Raw genomic sequence first — 16495 nt, forward strand, 5'->3', positions numbered from 1 at the left:
ATAATTCTAACATTTGGTTTAAAAAAAACACACACAAAGGTTCCCACAATGCACCTTTTTATTATCATTTGCACCAAGAACTGCTCGCTTGCACCCTAAAAGATTACATCAAAACACTTGACATTAAAAAAAGGGTTCAAGAGTGCTTAATATTCGTATGGGAGAGCGTCGTGGTCCAGTGGTTATGACTTTCGTCTTTATAATGGGAAGGACATGGGTTCGATTCCGATCCTTCGCGCGTTTTCCTTCAGCATTTGATTTACCCACATTGTGCTGCACTCAACCCAGGGGAGCGTTTCATGAAAGACATGTCAGACGTTTTATCCGACAAGTCCCGTTATATCCGACAGTTGCTATGGTAACCTTGCCTCTCAGCCAATCATAATGAAGGAAAGATGTCAGACCTGACAACTTGTCGGACGAAAATATTGAAGAAACGCTCCGCTAAACGCTAAAGCCGGGTAATAATAATAGCAGGGCCCAATGGGAGAACAGTTTTAGGAACTGAAGTGATATACCGTTACTATTATCATTATTATTAATATAGCTAACTGCACCCTTAAAGATGCAAAAAATAGCATAAATGCACTCATTATCACCCTCATTAGCTACCATTTGGGGTGCTATTGTACGAAACTCCAGTAAGGTTCAACTTTGAACCCCATATGTTGCCGTAATAAAATTGATTGTTTAGAATTGAGATCACAGACACATATTCAATTTTATTTTGCACAAAAGAGAGGATACCCTGTTAACCCATATTTCACATTTTTCATCGTTGTTTATGAAAAAGGATGCACCTTTACCCCTCAACCGGGCCCCTCAAAAGCTGCACAAAAGCAGATTCAAGTTTTTGTTTGTTTCCCAACCACGGACGTACACACGTGACGTCACGCTATATTCACCTTTGGGGTGGGGTGACGTAATGTACCATTCTTCTGAACAATGGGTTCGCTGGCAGCCTTCCCCAACCCTCGATAAACTCACAAAATCTGTACCAATAATGAGAAGAGGGAAATCAAAGGAAAGAAAACATTCCTATGTTTGCTTTTTTACTCTATTTAGACAAGGAACTAAAGGACGTTCCATATGTTACTCGCGAAAGTGCGTAAGCCTGTCAAAATCATCACCGCGCCTGTTGCCGTGATCACCTCTTTCTCATATATTGTTCATCGTCGGATTCGATTCCTCGTAACTTTTGGTAATTCAACATCGTCATCATGCATCTCCGGTCAACCATTTCTGTTTTGATTTCGTTGGGAATGATAGCCCCCTCTCTACAATGCCTGCATCTATTTCGACCTCAAGGTAGGCTGATTTAGGGAAAATAAGGTTTTCTTCTCAAGTTGGAGAAGGATTAATTACTATTAAAGAAGGATGATTTAACGGATGTTTTTAAAGGGTTCCCTTAGTTTAGTTACATAAAAATCATGGTTGTGATACTCAATACTTTGAGTGTTCTTTGAAATTCCGTTATTCAATTTCATAATTCATCTCCGATGAATCCACACCGGTACTATCAACATCATCATCATCACCATCATCACCACCATCATCAATGTCACCTTCTACACCAACATCTACTCCAGGTTCATCCTTTATTAGTTTTTCAAAATTTCACTCTCTGTTCATCTCATTACATTTACCACCAACATCATACAAATCTGATACAGAAAATTTATATACATATCAATTATATTTATAATCTTAAATTGTTGGTAATATCACAGTATACTCTTTAATAGTGACATGGATATTTTTTCTATTTTCAATACAAACAATACATCATCTGATACTCAACTGTAGAATTTACGTCTAAGTTCAAAGACATGGAACACAATTTCAGTTTACTTCACATAAATTCTCGAAGTTTAAACAAAAATTTTGAATCAATTGAATCATTACTTCTTACCCTAAATAATTTCAAATTTTCTATTATTGGTGTCACTGAAACCTGGCTTCATAATACTTCACCAAACATTTTCAATTTGCAAAACTATAATCTTATTAGGCGAGATCGTGAAGAACAAATAGGAGGAAGTTTAGCATTTTACTTCAGTGATCATTTGCAGACCAAAATAAGAAAAGAAATATGATTAAAACAAAGTGAATCTTTATTCTTAGAAATCATGAATCCTAAAGGAAAAAATGTAATTATTGGGTTAATTTATAGATCCCCTCATGGTAAAATAAATTTATTTTGTGAAGACCTCGAAACATGCCTCCATACTATCACAAAAGAAGAGAAACAAATATATTTAATGGGTGATTTCAATATTGATCTATTATCTCAAATTAATGAACATGATATATTCCTACACACTATGCATTCATTTGGATATTTATCTCCATATAGATAAACCGACCAGAATTAACAGTCATTCCTCAACACTTATTGACAACATTTTTCAAACATATTAAACAGAAATACTACCAGTGGATTGATAGTATCCGACATATCTGATCATTTACCGGTCTTTCTGTTATGCGAAAACGATATTGTAAAAGATAATACACCGAATTTGATAATGTATAGAAAAGAATCACCTAATAACAATAAATCATTTAAAAGTGATCTTGCAAGTGAGGAATGGTTGGACGTTTTTCACGAGTCTAATTCAAATACAGCATACATAAATTTCAACAAAAAATTACAGACATATTGCGAAAAAAATTTCCCTCTGGTATCACCTGTCAAAAAAAGGATATCCTAAAATGCCATGGATTACGAATACGATTCTACGATCCATAAATGCCCGAAATAAGCTATACAAAGCATTCCTAAAGAACCCTTCTATTGAAAACAAAAATAAATATAATATAGAAATAGACTAACGAATATAATTCGAGCTGCTCGCAAATCTTTTTATTCCGAGAAACTCATTAGAGTTAAATCAAATATGGAAGCCACATGGGAGATTATAAATGATTTAATAGGAAAAAAAAAAAACATATACCTAAAGATAATTTCACGATTCATGATGTTGCAATAAATTCGGAAGATGTAGCTGACACTTTAAACTCATTTTTTGTTAACATAGGACCCTCATTGGCAAACCAACTTTACAGACCTAATCAAAATTATACAAAGTTTCTTCCAACACCCACAGATTCTTCGTTATTCTTTAAACCCACAAATTTTTAGGAAATAATTGAAATAACTAAACATCTCAAATCCAGCAAATCTCAAGGGCATGATAGAATAAGCACTTTCCTTCTTTAACACATCATACATTATATTGCATCTCCTTTGAGTCACATTTTTAATATATCGATCAGCACCGGCCAATGTCCTGATTCCCTAAAAATTGCAAAGGTAAATCCTGTTTTTAAAAAAGACAATCCACATGAAATAACTAATTACAGGCCAATATCTATTCTTCCCAGCATATCCAAAATATTAGAAAAATTATTTACAGCAGACTTTACACATTCCTAGATGCATTTCATTTTCTAAATTCAAACCAATATGGATTCAGGAAAGGACATTCAACAGACCAGGCTTTAGTACATATATACGATAAAATTACAAATGCAATGGCAAATAAAGAACATATAATAGGAGTATTTATGGACCTAAGCAAAGCCTTTGATACTCTCGACCACCAAATTTTACTTAAAAAACTTGAAAATTATGGAGTAAGAGGAATTGCATTATCATTGTTTAAGAGTTATTGATCAGATAGAAAACAATATGTAATTCACAATAATATTTCTTCTAACCTTCAATCAATAATGTGTGGAGTTCCACAAGGGTCAATATTGGGCCCCTTGCTTTTCTTAATATATAATATTAATGATTTGACTTATGTAACACCTTTATTATCATTTGTATTATTTGCAGATGACACAAATATGTTTTGCTCACATAATAGTTTAGAAACTTTAGTAGATACAATAAATCGTGAATTGCCAAAACTATCTATGGTTTAAGTGTAATAAGCTTTCACTTAATATAGATAAAACAAACTTCACGTATTTCAAACATACAAATTCACCTATTGCTAAATTTCCTTACAATATAATCATAGACAATACTCCTCTGAAAAGAAAAAGGATTCAAAATTGTTAGGTGTTACAATAGATGAAAATTTAAATTGGAACGAACACATCCGTTGCATATCTACTAGTATCTCAAGAAACGTTGGTGTACTTTACAAAATGAAAAACATTATTCCACAAACTACCCTCGTTACACTATATAATTCATTAATTTTACCCTATATATCGTACTGCAATATAGTTTGGGCAACCTGTGCAAAAACTAAAATTAATACAATATATTTATTACAGAAAAAAGCTATTCGAATTTGTACTGATTCACAGTATTTAGCACACACAAACCCATTATTCCATTAACTAAATACTCTAACAGTTTTTGACATAAATTCACTTCAGAGTTTACTGATGATGTTCAAGTACACAAATTACATGCTTCCATCTTCATTTCAGATCATCATATCATCAGATAAGAGGAAATATGTAAGGGAGATATGTGTTCATGAGGGGAATAATGCAGATGTAATGAAAATTACAGTAATAAAAATAATAATCGTATTATTCATCGAATTCTCAAGAGAATCTACAAAATAGTTAAACAAACATGAGAACGCTGCCTCATGCTTTACCAGGGGGAATCCTCGGTTGTTTTCCACCAGTCACTGGGAGTTTCGGCCCGTTAGAAACAATACTCCCTCTTGGTGGTGGGCCAGCACTGCAGTGCAAAGCACCACCTTCCCCGCTGGTAACAGGAAAAAAAGGGAAAGAAAAGAAAAAAAAAGGAGGAAAGAAAGAAATAAACGACAAAAATAAGTTGCTTAATTGCTGGTCACCCTCTTCCGTTGGACATACTTGGTCCAAATCCAAGCAGAACCCTTCTCTGCTGCCTCAGAAGCAGCCCTACAAGCATGCCTATTCTCTCTATTTGAGAAACCCAACTCCCGAAACCACCTAGACAATGATTTTGCTATGAACCCACGACAACCAACCTCAAAGCAGGGACCTATCCACGGAGGATTAGTCTATTGTCACTGGGGGTGCTGAGCATTGTCACAGCACCCCGCGTAACAATAGATAATCTTCCGTGGATAGGTCCATGCCTCAAAGGGGAAGCAAAACACCTTCCAGCCTTTGCCTGTACACTCTGCCACAAGTTCAGAATATCTTGTGAGCTTGCGCTCAAAGGCATAGTCAAAATATTCCTCCCAAGGGACGGTCAACTCTCCTAGAACTATTACCTTTGCAGAGTCAGTCCACAAAACAATATCGGGGCGGAGATTTGAAAACACCACATGCTGTGGGAAACTCCCTTTTCCGTCCAGGTCGACTCTCACCTGCCAATCACGAGCTGAGGACAAGATACTGGGCCTCGTAGACCTTGCCCTTAATCTTGGCCTAGCCCCCTCCTTCACAAAATCAATATGGGGCATACCCCCATTTGCAACACCCTTCCCAGAATTATGAGATGTCACCCTTTTTGTAACCGCCTCTTCAACAACCTTCAAAACCTGGTTATGCCTCCAAGTATACATCCCACAACACAGGCTAACCTCGCAGGCACTAAGTATGTGCTGAAGGGTACCTCTCCCTCCACAAGCACTACACTTATCAGGCTCGTTATACCACTTGCTGAGGTTAACAGGCGTAGGCAAAAGATCGTAGGTCGAGCGAACAACGAAGGAGATTCGAAGTGGTTCCATCTGCCAAAGTACAGACCATGTCAACCTTCTGGCTTCCGCCCCCTCCCACTTCGTCCATGAGCCCTGCTGGGCCTGGCCAACTGCTGTGGCCCATCTCTTTTCCTCCTCAACCTCTCTGATCTCCTGCACAATGAGGACGCGCCGCTCCCGGGCTGAAGCTGCTGACCACATCTTGGTAGAAGTCCAGCCCAGGCCCAAACGACCGGTTTGGGCAGCACCAACCATCTCCTTGTGCCTCAGTCTCGACTCAGCCTCTTCCACTGCCTTATCAGCATGCCACTTCCTTCCCGATTTCACATCAGGCTGGTAATCTCTAATGACAGGATCGCTAGAATCGCGAAGCATCATAAAAGATCTTGCTTTCGTCACCTTGACTTCTTCCACCAATGACTTGACGGGGATGTTCAACTTTGTCTCAGTACTATGGAGAGCAATGTTGGTCAGAGAATTTGGAACACCCAGCCACCTCTTAACATAGTCATTGATCTTACGCTCCATGGCTTCGACATACGACAATCCTATCTCATAGACAGTTAATGGCCACATGATGCGTGGCATCAGCCCAAACTGAAGACACCACAGTTTAAGTTTGCCTGGGAGGCCACATTTATCAATTGACTCCAGACCTTTCCTGATCTGTTCCTCAGTGTCCTTAATTCTTCCTACATCTTTCAGGTCTTCGGTATACCAACGGCCTAAACTCTTAACCGGCTCATCCTGGATAGATGGGATCTCCTCCCCACACAACAGGAAGTGAAAATCACTTAGCCTACCTTGTTTCAACACAAGGCTCCTCGACTTCCTCGTCTTGAATTTCATCCTTCCCCAATCCATTAATTCCTCGAGCCTAGCCATAATTTCCTTAGTAGCCTTCGTACTTGGACAGAGAATAGTGATATCGTCCATAAATGCACGAATTGGAGGTAGTTCCCATGCACCAGGGAAAGTCACACCGCATCCGAATCCTCCAGCAGACCTAACAAGGACATCCATGACAAGCACAAACAAAATAGGAGAAATCGCACATCCCATTGGAATACCAACTTCCAGGCTCTGCCAGTCTGTGGTATACTGCTGAGTAGAGAACCTCATCTTAAAACCTTGGAAATACTGCATCACATACCTGGTTACCCGAGGGGGAATCCACAAGAAATCCATCGCAAACTCTATCAATGCATGCGGAACTGAGCCATATGCGTTGGCCAGATCAAGCCACACAACTGCAAGGTTCTGTCGCAGTTTCTTTGACTGCTGTATGGTCTGCCATATCATACTGGTGTGCTCCAGGCACCCATGGAAACCTGGGATCCCGGCCTTCTGCACAGAGGTATTAACTAGACCATGATCAACGACAAAGGAAGAAATCCTCTTCGCCAAAATACCAAACATGACCTTCCCTTCAACGTTAAGCAAGGAGATAGGCCGAAACTGACCTAGTGAAGTGGAGTTCTCCTCTTTAGGAATATAAACACCATCAGCTTTACACCAGGAATCCGGGACAACACCTTGCCTCCAAACTACCTTGAGAAGACGCCATAAGAACTTCCTCAATCTCCCACACTTCTTATACACCTTGTAAGGGACACCATTAGGCCCTGGTGCTGAACCTGTCCTTGTCTTTTCCAAAAAGCTAACAATCTCTGAGAGCCTTGGCTCAGCAAGGTCAAAGGGCTCTCCTGGCTCAGTAGGCCTGGCCAGGCCAGAAATTGGAGGCATCGGGATGGTCTTCTTATTATCCGAGTAAGTATTGGACAAGTGCTTCTCAAGCTCTGCTTTGGAGATACTTAGTTGACCAGATTTACTCTGTTCAAACAAACTCTTGGAGAACCTATAGGGATTCTGGAAAAATAATTTCCTAGCCCTCGTTCTATCCCTTCTCTTCCTGCGTTGAGATTCAGCACGACGGAGAGAGGAGAGCTTCTTCCGCAGGCTGTCACGCAACACTGACAAACCAGGCTTCTCTTCTTCACTTGCTTTCCTCCACCTTCCTTTGATCACCCTAATTTCTTTATCCAACCTCCTGATTTCCCTCTGGCGCCTACTCATTTCCTGCACCTGATGTACTTTCTTTGTGTCAACCAGCCCAAAACTCTCCACACCGATGGAATATATTAACAAGCCCATAACGTCCAACTTCTCGCTTGAAGAACCTTTCAATGTATGTTCGAGCAGCAACACAACACTGTCATCAAATTCTTTCCACTTCCCATCCTCAGCCATTGTGGGCCATTTCACCCTTCTCTTCCTCTCCATATTGCCACTGTTGAAGGCTCTGAATCTACCCTGGTACTTTGGTTTCCAACCAGACCAGAGTAATCTCTCGACTTATCCGGATTCTGGGTCTTAAAACCGGTGCGATCCGCCGTTGCCTGCGGCAATGATGTTGAGGAACTCCCATGCGAGAAGACTGACCCCACTGAGGTGCACTTCATCCTACCTTGATGGATACGCAATCCCTTGATGCTGCCAAACGCCCTTCCACACCAGCAAACTGGGCACACAGAAACATTGGGCGAATTCCTTGGTCTAAGACGTTTCTTATAGGCATAAAAAAAAATTCAATACAATTCAACAACTTCAATTCAACTTTATTTTTTCCATGAATTGAATGGTATTTATTCATCGAAATCTCAAAAGCAGTTAGAAATATTATTAAATTATATTCATTTCATCAACTTCAGTTCAAGTAAACATTTATATTTCTTCTTGAATGAAATATGATATTTATTCCCAGAATTGTCTAAAACAATTACAAAATGAATTCTTTACAGAGTACAAAACAAATAATTATATAATATTGACTGGCATAGAATGAGATACAAACCTATATTGCCCGATGTGAATCCAATCATGGACCTATTACGTAATAGGTCCATGATCCAGTATTGCCTAAAAAAGATCAATATTTAAAGGCCCTCATTCGATTAAAAAACATATTACATAGGTTATGTAGATTTGAATCAGTGATAGGTCAGTGATACGCCATCACGCCTAGGTTTTGACGTCACCTCAGGGGACCTCAGGGAATATTATACAAATAATGCATGCAGCCGAGTGCGTTAGTGGAAATGCAGAGCACGCGAGGTTTCTTTAGATAGGAGTCGCACTGAGCACGAGCCGCTTGCGGCGAGTGCCCAGTGTGCTCCATCTGAAGAAACCGAGCTTTCTCTGCATTTACTTTTACGCACGACAGAGCAAGTGCATAATTTGTTTTATAAAATAGCAACACAGAAACAATTTTATAAAAAAGTTACAGTACAGTTTTGATGGACTTCTACCGCACTGGTTTGCTCGAGCGTGCAATGTCAATTTTTGTTGCACACCTTTCGCACTACCGTGCAGTGCACAAAAAAAAGTTGGATGTCATGTGACGCGTATTGACCAATCGCGATGCTTGAAATTATACAGCTATTTTATAAACTGCGTTGTATTGTCAATTGCGGCGTTATATTCACTAAGGTGACGTCACTCGCTGCATATAAGTTGCGTAACAAGGTAGTTTATCTAATGTACGCGCTAATGTTAACGCGTCGACTGCATGAAGAACGCGCTTGATGTATTTAAAAAAAAGATCTATCATGACGTAGATGGATCAGAGCTGTAGCAAGAATTTCGGGTTTGAGCCACATGATGAATGCAATTTCTGATGGCGAATCCACATAGACTATATAATATAACAGATATTGCCTGGTCTATCGTTTTAATAAATAACATTTCAACTCCCCTCCGAAGCTATATTTTTCCCTCGGGATAATATTTTGCCTCAGCGCTGAGCGCTTCGGGCAAAATATAATCCCTTGGGAAAAATATAACTCCGTCGGGGAGAGGAAATTTTATATTCAAACTCTAGGTAGGCAATATATGTATAATATCAAACTCTTCGTTCTCTTTGCAGCTACCCCATGTAGCAGCGAACCGTGCCAACAAGGGGCGGAATGTTTCGATGATGAGATGGACCACTACGCGTGCGTATGTCCTCCCGGATATACTGGATCCAACTGTGAAATAGGTAATCAATCTATAACAATCAATAAATAAACAACAACCAAGCAGCCTATTACTATGGAAGCTTAAAAGTGCGACCGAGATGTTGAGATAATTATCTTGGGAAGTCGACATTATGATAGCAAAACATCAGATGACGCGATCCAAAGATCTTGTCATCTGATCATCTCTTCTAAAGGATGTCGACATGACGAGATCCGGGATCTTGTCATCTGATCATCTCTTCTAAAAGATGTCGACATGATGAGATCCGGGATCTTGTCATCTGATCATCTATTCTACCAGATATCGACATGACGAGATCCGGGATCTTAGCATCTGATCATCTATTCTACCAGATATCGACATGACGAGATCCGGGATCTTGTCATCTCTTCTAAAAGATGTCGACATGATGAGATCCGGGATCTCGTCATCTGATCTTTTGCTATCATGATGTCGACTTCCCAAGATAATTATCTCAACATCTCGGTGGCACTTTTAAGCTTCCATATATTACCCATTTGGCAACTGATGTGCGCTACAGTGGTGTTCAATAGCTAGTGAACCCAACCAGAAATGAACAAGTTCATCTGCTGTCATGTTTTAGATATTGTTAAGTCAGGTGATAGAATATTACATTTAATAAAGTTTGTCTCCATGGTCTCGCCGAACATTGTAGTGTTGTTGTCTACATTCAACACTCAGCATGAAGGAGTGCATTTTGTGGTGGGGTTCACTAACTTTTGAGCACAATTGTACGTTGCTTGTCAACGCCATGTTCAGCCGAGGTTTAAATGGCTTTGATATCAAGAAGTTCCGGGGGCTCTGCCCCGGACCCCAACCGCACAGCACTGCCGTATATGAGAATGGAAGGTTGGGCCATTAGCCCCCCAAAATTCTACAAACAAGAACACAAAAAAGGAGGAAAGAAAAGCAAAGGAAAATTGTAGGATATCATTTTATTTACTGAATATAATTTCTAAAATATCACAAAGTTTGATTCTCATGAAAAGGTGATTTTTCTCAGTCGCTTTGCTCGCTCGGGACTTATATTAAGCAGCTTTTTAGCACAGTGTTCATACCATGATATGGCGGGGAAATTTTTGGCTCTTACCCCCCTGGCCACCGATCCCTGTTACGCCCCTAGTAAAAACAGATTGTATACGAAAATCAGTCGCATATGCTGACGCCAGTTTGTTTTACGAACCCTGTTGAATTTACAGATATTTTGTGTATAGATCTTTATATAATAGTATGTTTCTCTTTTTCTTTCAGAAACGGCATGCTCATCATCCCCGTGTCTGTTCGGAGCCTGCACACCTCAGGGTGATGAGGGATATCTATGCGATTGTGAGCCAGGTTTCACCGGGGAAAATTGCAACATCGGTAGGAATATATAGACCTTTATTTATTTCATTATCAAACCAGTATATTGTGATGGTTGAAACAAAAAAGTCTTTCCATTTATTCTAATACATGTTGACGTCAGAGATAACTTCTAGATCAGACCAGTGTGAATCCCGGACTTTCTGAAGAAAATCATCAGATCCAATCGTTCTTTAGAATAATAGAACAAAATTTGATTATGTTGATTGGCCTATTAGAATGTGTTTTGTTTAGATTACACCTTCGTAAAGCATACACGAGATAATGATCACTCAATGATGTGTGAACACAACCAAATTCTACAATAGTTTCACTCTTTGTAGAACATGATATCAATTAATGAACTTAAGTTATCCAAATAAAAATTATAACTTGGAGACCTGAGAAGAATGATCAATTCCTAAAAGGTTGCAGTTTAAATAACTAATTTCCTCACTCTTAAAGTTAGATTGTTTTATGTATATAGTGACATAATATTATGCTTCGTTTTCATGAGTAATTGCCCCCTTTGAAGGTCTGAATATAAAAAAATTCCAGTCTGTACTTATGTTCGCATTAGTGGATTGGTGAGATATGTTTGCTCTTCATGAATTCCTTAGAACAGTTGTTAAAATGTCCCCTATTCTAGTCTGAATATCCTAAATTTTCAGCTCGCGCTTCGCATTCGCATCATTTGGTTAGTGAATTGCGTATGGTCTTTTCTTATTCATACAAACATTTATTATAATAAATCTGAATTTTACAAATTTTCAACTCTCGCTTCACGCTCGTAATATTTGATTAGTAACATACGTATCATGTCCATGATTACAATGACTACAAAAAGTGCTCCGTGTGTTAGGTGTAATTCTTACAAAATAAGCAAGCGCTTGGCGCTAGCATTTGATGACTGTGTATGTGAGATAGGTATGCTCTTCATTAATGCTTAAAAAATAGTCTCTTAAAAATATGCCAAAATTTCAGCTCGGGCTTCGCGCTCGCATTGTTTCTGTAGTGAGACTGGTACGTATCATGATTTCAAAAATTTGTTTGTAATGCCCAAACTTTAGGTCTGAATATCAAACATTTTTAGTTCGCATTAGTCGATCAGTGAGATACATAATCGTTTTGATGGCACAGTCCTTAAAATGTCTCTATTAGGTCAGTATACCTGGCAATTGAGCGCGCTTTGCGCGCCCATTAAGTGATTAAATCATTTTGCAGGTGCCCCCAAATGCCGTGACCCACGGTACGGCACTGTTTATACTATTTCAAGACATGTGATAATTTACAACTTACATCATGTTATATTTTCGGAGCATTTGATTTCATGTCTATTTCGAACTATAAAATATGGATTTTCATCTTTTATTTCTTCTTTTTCATCAGAAATGAAAAGATTAATATTTCAAAATGATATCTTAATTCATTATTTTTAGTTGTAGAAACCCCATGTTTCTCATCTCCATGTGAAGAAGGAAAGGATTGCATTGACATGGACAATGGTTACAGATGTGAATGCCCAGAGGGATACAGTGGTGACAACTGCGAAACTAGTAAGATTTTTTTTTTCTTATAAAACAATCACAGAACTTTCTTTTGAAGGTGCAATACTAGTCCTAGTAAATCAGAAAGTTTGTTATCTCGGAAGTGATAAAAGGTTCATCATTGTTACCTGAATAACACATATCGGATTGGAGAAAACATATAAACACATTTTTCCTGTTCGATTGATTACCTCAACACTAAAATGTGTCCCATAATTATTAGGCATATCCAGGGATCATTATTCAGTTACATGGCTATAATGACGATATTGTTATGTGATTTGCCAAGCATTGAGATTTGTCGTTTCAGTTTTGTAATTTTATTGCTTATTTTCTTCATGATGGGCGTCAAATGATATTTATTCATTCTATATTTTTTCACCTTTTCAGAGGACCCTTGCTCCCCCAACCCATGTCAGAACGATGGTGAATGTGGCGTCGATGGTGAATCCTATGAATGCTATTGTGACGGTGCATTCACCGGAGATAACTGCGACATTCGTAAGACCCTTTTCTCTTTCCTTTTCTACATCCACTAGGCACGAAGACGTAACCCCTCCACCCGGAGTTCCATGTCTTTACAACCTCACCAATATCCAAGAAAGAAATGAAATGAAAACATGGCTTCACCAAACTTCTACACAGAATTTCGAAATTTTGACTAGAACAATTTTTACGCTAATTTATGCGAAATTAATTTATTCATATTTTTAAAAATTCACATAAAATGATTTTTTCCATCTGGTAACTTCATGAGGTTCATCACACTTCTACACAGAATTTTGAAATTTTCAGTAAAAAATTATTTATGCTAACATGCGAAATGTATACAGAAATCACAGAAAATGCCTCTTCTTTTTTATTTATTGACCGATTTTGATTTTTTCTTTCATCTGGTAGAACTTCATGAGGTTCACCAAACTTCTACACAGAATTTTGAAATTTTCAGTAGAAAATTATTAATGCTAATTATGCGAAATTTATTCATAAATCACAGAAAATGCCCCTTCTTTATTTGTTGACAGATTTTCATTTTTTTCTTCCATCTGGTAGAGCTGCATGAGGTTCACCAAACTTGTACACAAAATTTTGAAATTTTGTCTGGAAAATTATTTATGCTAATTTATGCAAAATTTATTCATAAATCACAAAAAAAATGTTTTTTCTTCGTAATTTGTTGATCAATTTCAATTTCGTTTGCTTTATATGATAGCTCGAGGTGGTGATACAAAATTTCAACACAGAATTTTGAAATTCATTAAATATGCTAATTTATTCATATATTTTGAAAACTCACAAAAAATACTTATTTATTTGTTGATTGATTTTGATTATTTTTGTTCCATCTGAGAGCTACATAAGGTTCACCAAGGTTCTACACAGAGTTAGGAAATTTTGACTAGAAAGTTATTTATGCTTATATGAAATTTATTCATAGATCACAAAAAATGCTTTTATGTCATTTCTTCATCAATTTCAATTCTATATCCTCAATATATGTCACCAATATAATACACTACAGTGTCAACTGGGCTGAAATTAAAATTGTGTTATGTTTCGTTGCGAGATGCCGGATGAGCTCCACATCATTGATGTGCTAGTTTTAATACACATGATGCATAAAATCCAACTCGTTCAGTCTGCTCCCTCGCTGTCAGTTATTTCATTATTTTCTGACATATTTCGGCACCCATAACGGTCTTATCATATTGTATAAGTTTCATCCAATACATGGAATTTGGCCTGCTCAGTGGTGATTGATTCATACACTAAATCTACTATATCGTGCATTTTGGGGGCAATCACTCATTTTCGAAAGTTCCACGAATTTGTAAATGAAAAGGAAAAGGGTAAAATAAAATATGTGATGATATTTTCTATAAATTTTGTAATTGCTTTAAAAAACGATGTAAGAGAAGAGAATTGCATTTTACTAGTCTATAACTATTATTCTTCCCCGCAATGTTTCTCTCCATTTTTTGTGCGTTTTACAAAACTTGCTCACAAAAGTAGATTTGCAGTACAATGTATACCATTTTTTAAAAGGTAATGAGCTGTCATGAAAGTTTTCTTGAAAATATTTCACCTTTATTAAAAAAGGGGTTTGTTGAAAACGTTGAGCCTTTCATTTTGATGCATGTATGTATAGACATTGAGTTATTGTCAAAATAATGTCGAGCCCTAAAAACTCATACTAAATGATCCCAAAAATCATCGGAAGGCAAATACAATCATTTAACGAATTTAACATCGACTTTATAACGATTGAACAAATGAATTGATAATTTAACAAAGTACTTGATTAACAAATTATTGATTTCATCAACTTTTTCTTCTCTTTTAATCCAAACAGCAATCGAATGTGAGAACAACATGTATTTCCATGATTGCGCTTCGCCCTGTGGACCGGCCCGCTGTGGTGTAACCATAGATTCTTGCATCACGTCCTGCGATCGCAAATGTACCTGCCCTCCAAATACTCAGCTATGTCCCGAAGGGATGCTTCCAGGGATGATGTGTGTGACTAACTGTACTGAGTGTTACATGCCATAGGAAGATATTTATCCAAAGCATGGCTTTATAATGTCGAAGAAACAGGGCTGATAAAATTACATTTTTTAATCAATTTATATGCAAACCTGATATTAGCTTATCATGGGGCCTATTACTTAAGAAAGAACGTGTAAATATTATGTTTTGTCTGATTACAAACTGAAACAATGAGTAAGAATGAAAATATTTATGGACAATTTGGATAATATGTCAAATTTATTAAAAATATTAATTAATGATTGTGCTGTCGTCTCAGTCGTCTGAGTTAAGTTTTACCAGACTCGTCGTAGATGGCGTAATTTCTAATCAGGCATGGGGAGTATCTTTGTTCCTGGATTTAAATCTTGAAGATACATAAAGGTATTATGACCTACCGGAACAAGTATTTTTCTCAGATATGACAACAGTCCTTTAATTCTTAACCTCTTAGTAAAACCTTTTATTTATCATATAATGTACTCTTTAACATTCTCTCAGTAAATTCATTGATATTCTGTAACCAATTGTATTTCCAAATAAACAAAACGTTGTTTTGAAAATTTGTTTACCCATCAATTCTGTTTTAATATCTGTTTTTAAGACAAAAAATTATACATTGTAAGCACGATTTTAAGATATTTTGCTTGTTTTATTGGAATTGAGTAAAGCATTGAATGATTTAATAATTTTTTTAAATTGTATTTAAAGAGAGAGAAGTTAGATGATAAGAAAGAAAAGCAATACTCACTGTTAAACTAACTTTTCAACAACTTAATAAGAATGAAAAATATTCATATAATACATACATTTACATATTATTTACATGACTTATATTTCATCAAAAACTCAGCGTAATCAAGTATTGTTCTTTAGCATTAGTTTTGAATGATAGAAAAATAAAATATTGTCTATCCAACTTTGTTTCAGACATGTTATCTCAGTGTGATGATGATGATGGTGATCGTGATGATGGTGGTGGTGGTGGTGGTGATGATGATGATGATGATGGTGGTGGTGGTGGTGGTTAATGTGATAATATTGGTATGCTGATGGTGATGATGATGATGAGTATGGTGATGATTATTGTGATGATGGTGGGTGGCAATGATGATGATGATAGTGATGATGATGATTGTGATGATGATGATGGTGATGGTGACGATGATGATGATGGTGATGGTACATGTGATGATATTGGTATGCTGATGGTGGTATGATGATGATAATGATGATGATGGTGGTGGTGGTGGTGATGGTGATGGTGGTGGTGGTGCTGGTGGTGGTGGTGATGGTAAATGTGATGATGATGATGATGATGATGATGATGATGGTGGTGATGATGATGGTGATGGTACATGTGATGAT

The 16495-nt window shown here is 37.4% G+C and overlaps 1 protein-coding gene across 1 annotated transcript; it reads left to right on the forward strand.

Annotated features, from left to right (window-relative positions):
- Window positions 1-965: 965 nt before the first annotated feature.
- On the forward strand, window positions 966-16046 carry LOC129278495 (delta-like protein 1). The gene is made up of 6 exons (XM_064111368.1): window positions 966-1308; window positions 9595-9708; window positions 10962-11072; window positions 12491-12607; window positions 12989-13099; window positions 14952-16046. The coding sequence occupies exons 1-6, from the start codon at window positions 1221-1223 to the stop codon at window positions 15149-15151; spliced, it is 741 nt and encodes a 246-aa protein (XP_063967438.1). The 5' UTR covers window positions 966-1220; the 3' UTR covers window positions 15152-16046.
- Window positions 16047-16495: the final 449 nt, after the last annotated feature.

This window comes from Lytechinus pictus, chromosome 16 (assembly GCF_037042905.1).
Source record: "Lytechinus pictus isolate F3 Inbred chromosome 16, Lp3.0, whole genome shotgun sequence".
Taxonomy (NCBI): domain Eukaryota; kingdom Metazoa; phylum Echinodermata; class Echinoidea; order Temnopleuroida; family Toxopneustidae; genus Lytechinus; species Lytechinus pictus.

What these genes read in the sequence shown, in the direction of transcription:
- LOC129278495 (XM_064111368.1), top strand. Translation starts at nt 1,221, where the DNA reads ATGCATCTCCGGTCAACCATTTCTGTTTTGATTTCGTTGGGAATGATA. An exon ending in TGGTGACAACTGCGAAACTA is followed by an intron (nt 12,608 to 12,988) that starts GTAAGATTTTTT and finishes TCACCTTTTCAG; the next exon opens with AGGACCCTTGCTCCCCCAAC. An exon ending in CGGAGATAACTGCGACATTC is followed by an intron (nt 13,100 to 14,951) that starts GTAAGACCCTTT and finishes TAATCCAAACAG; the next exon opens with CAATCGAATGTGAGAACAAC.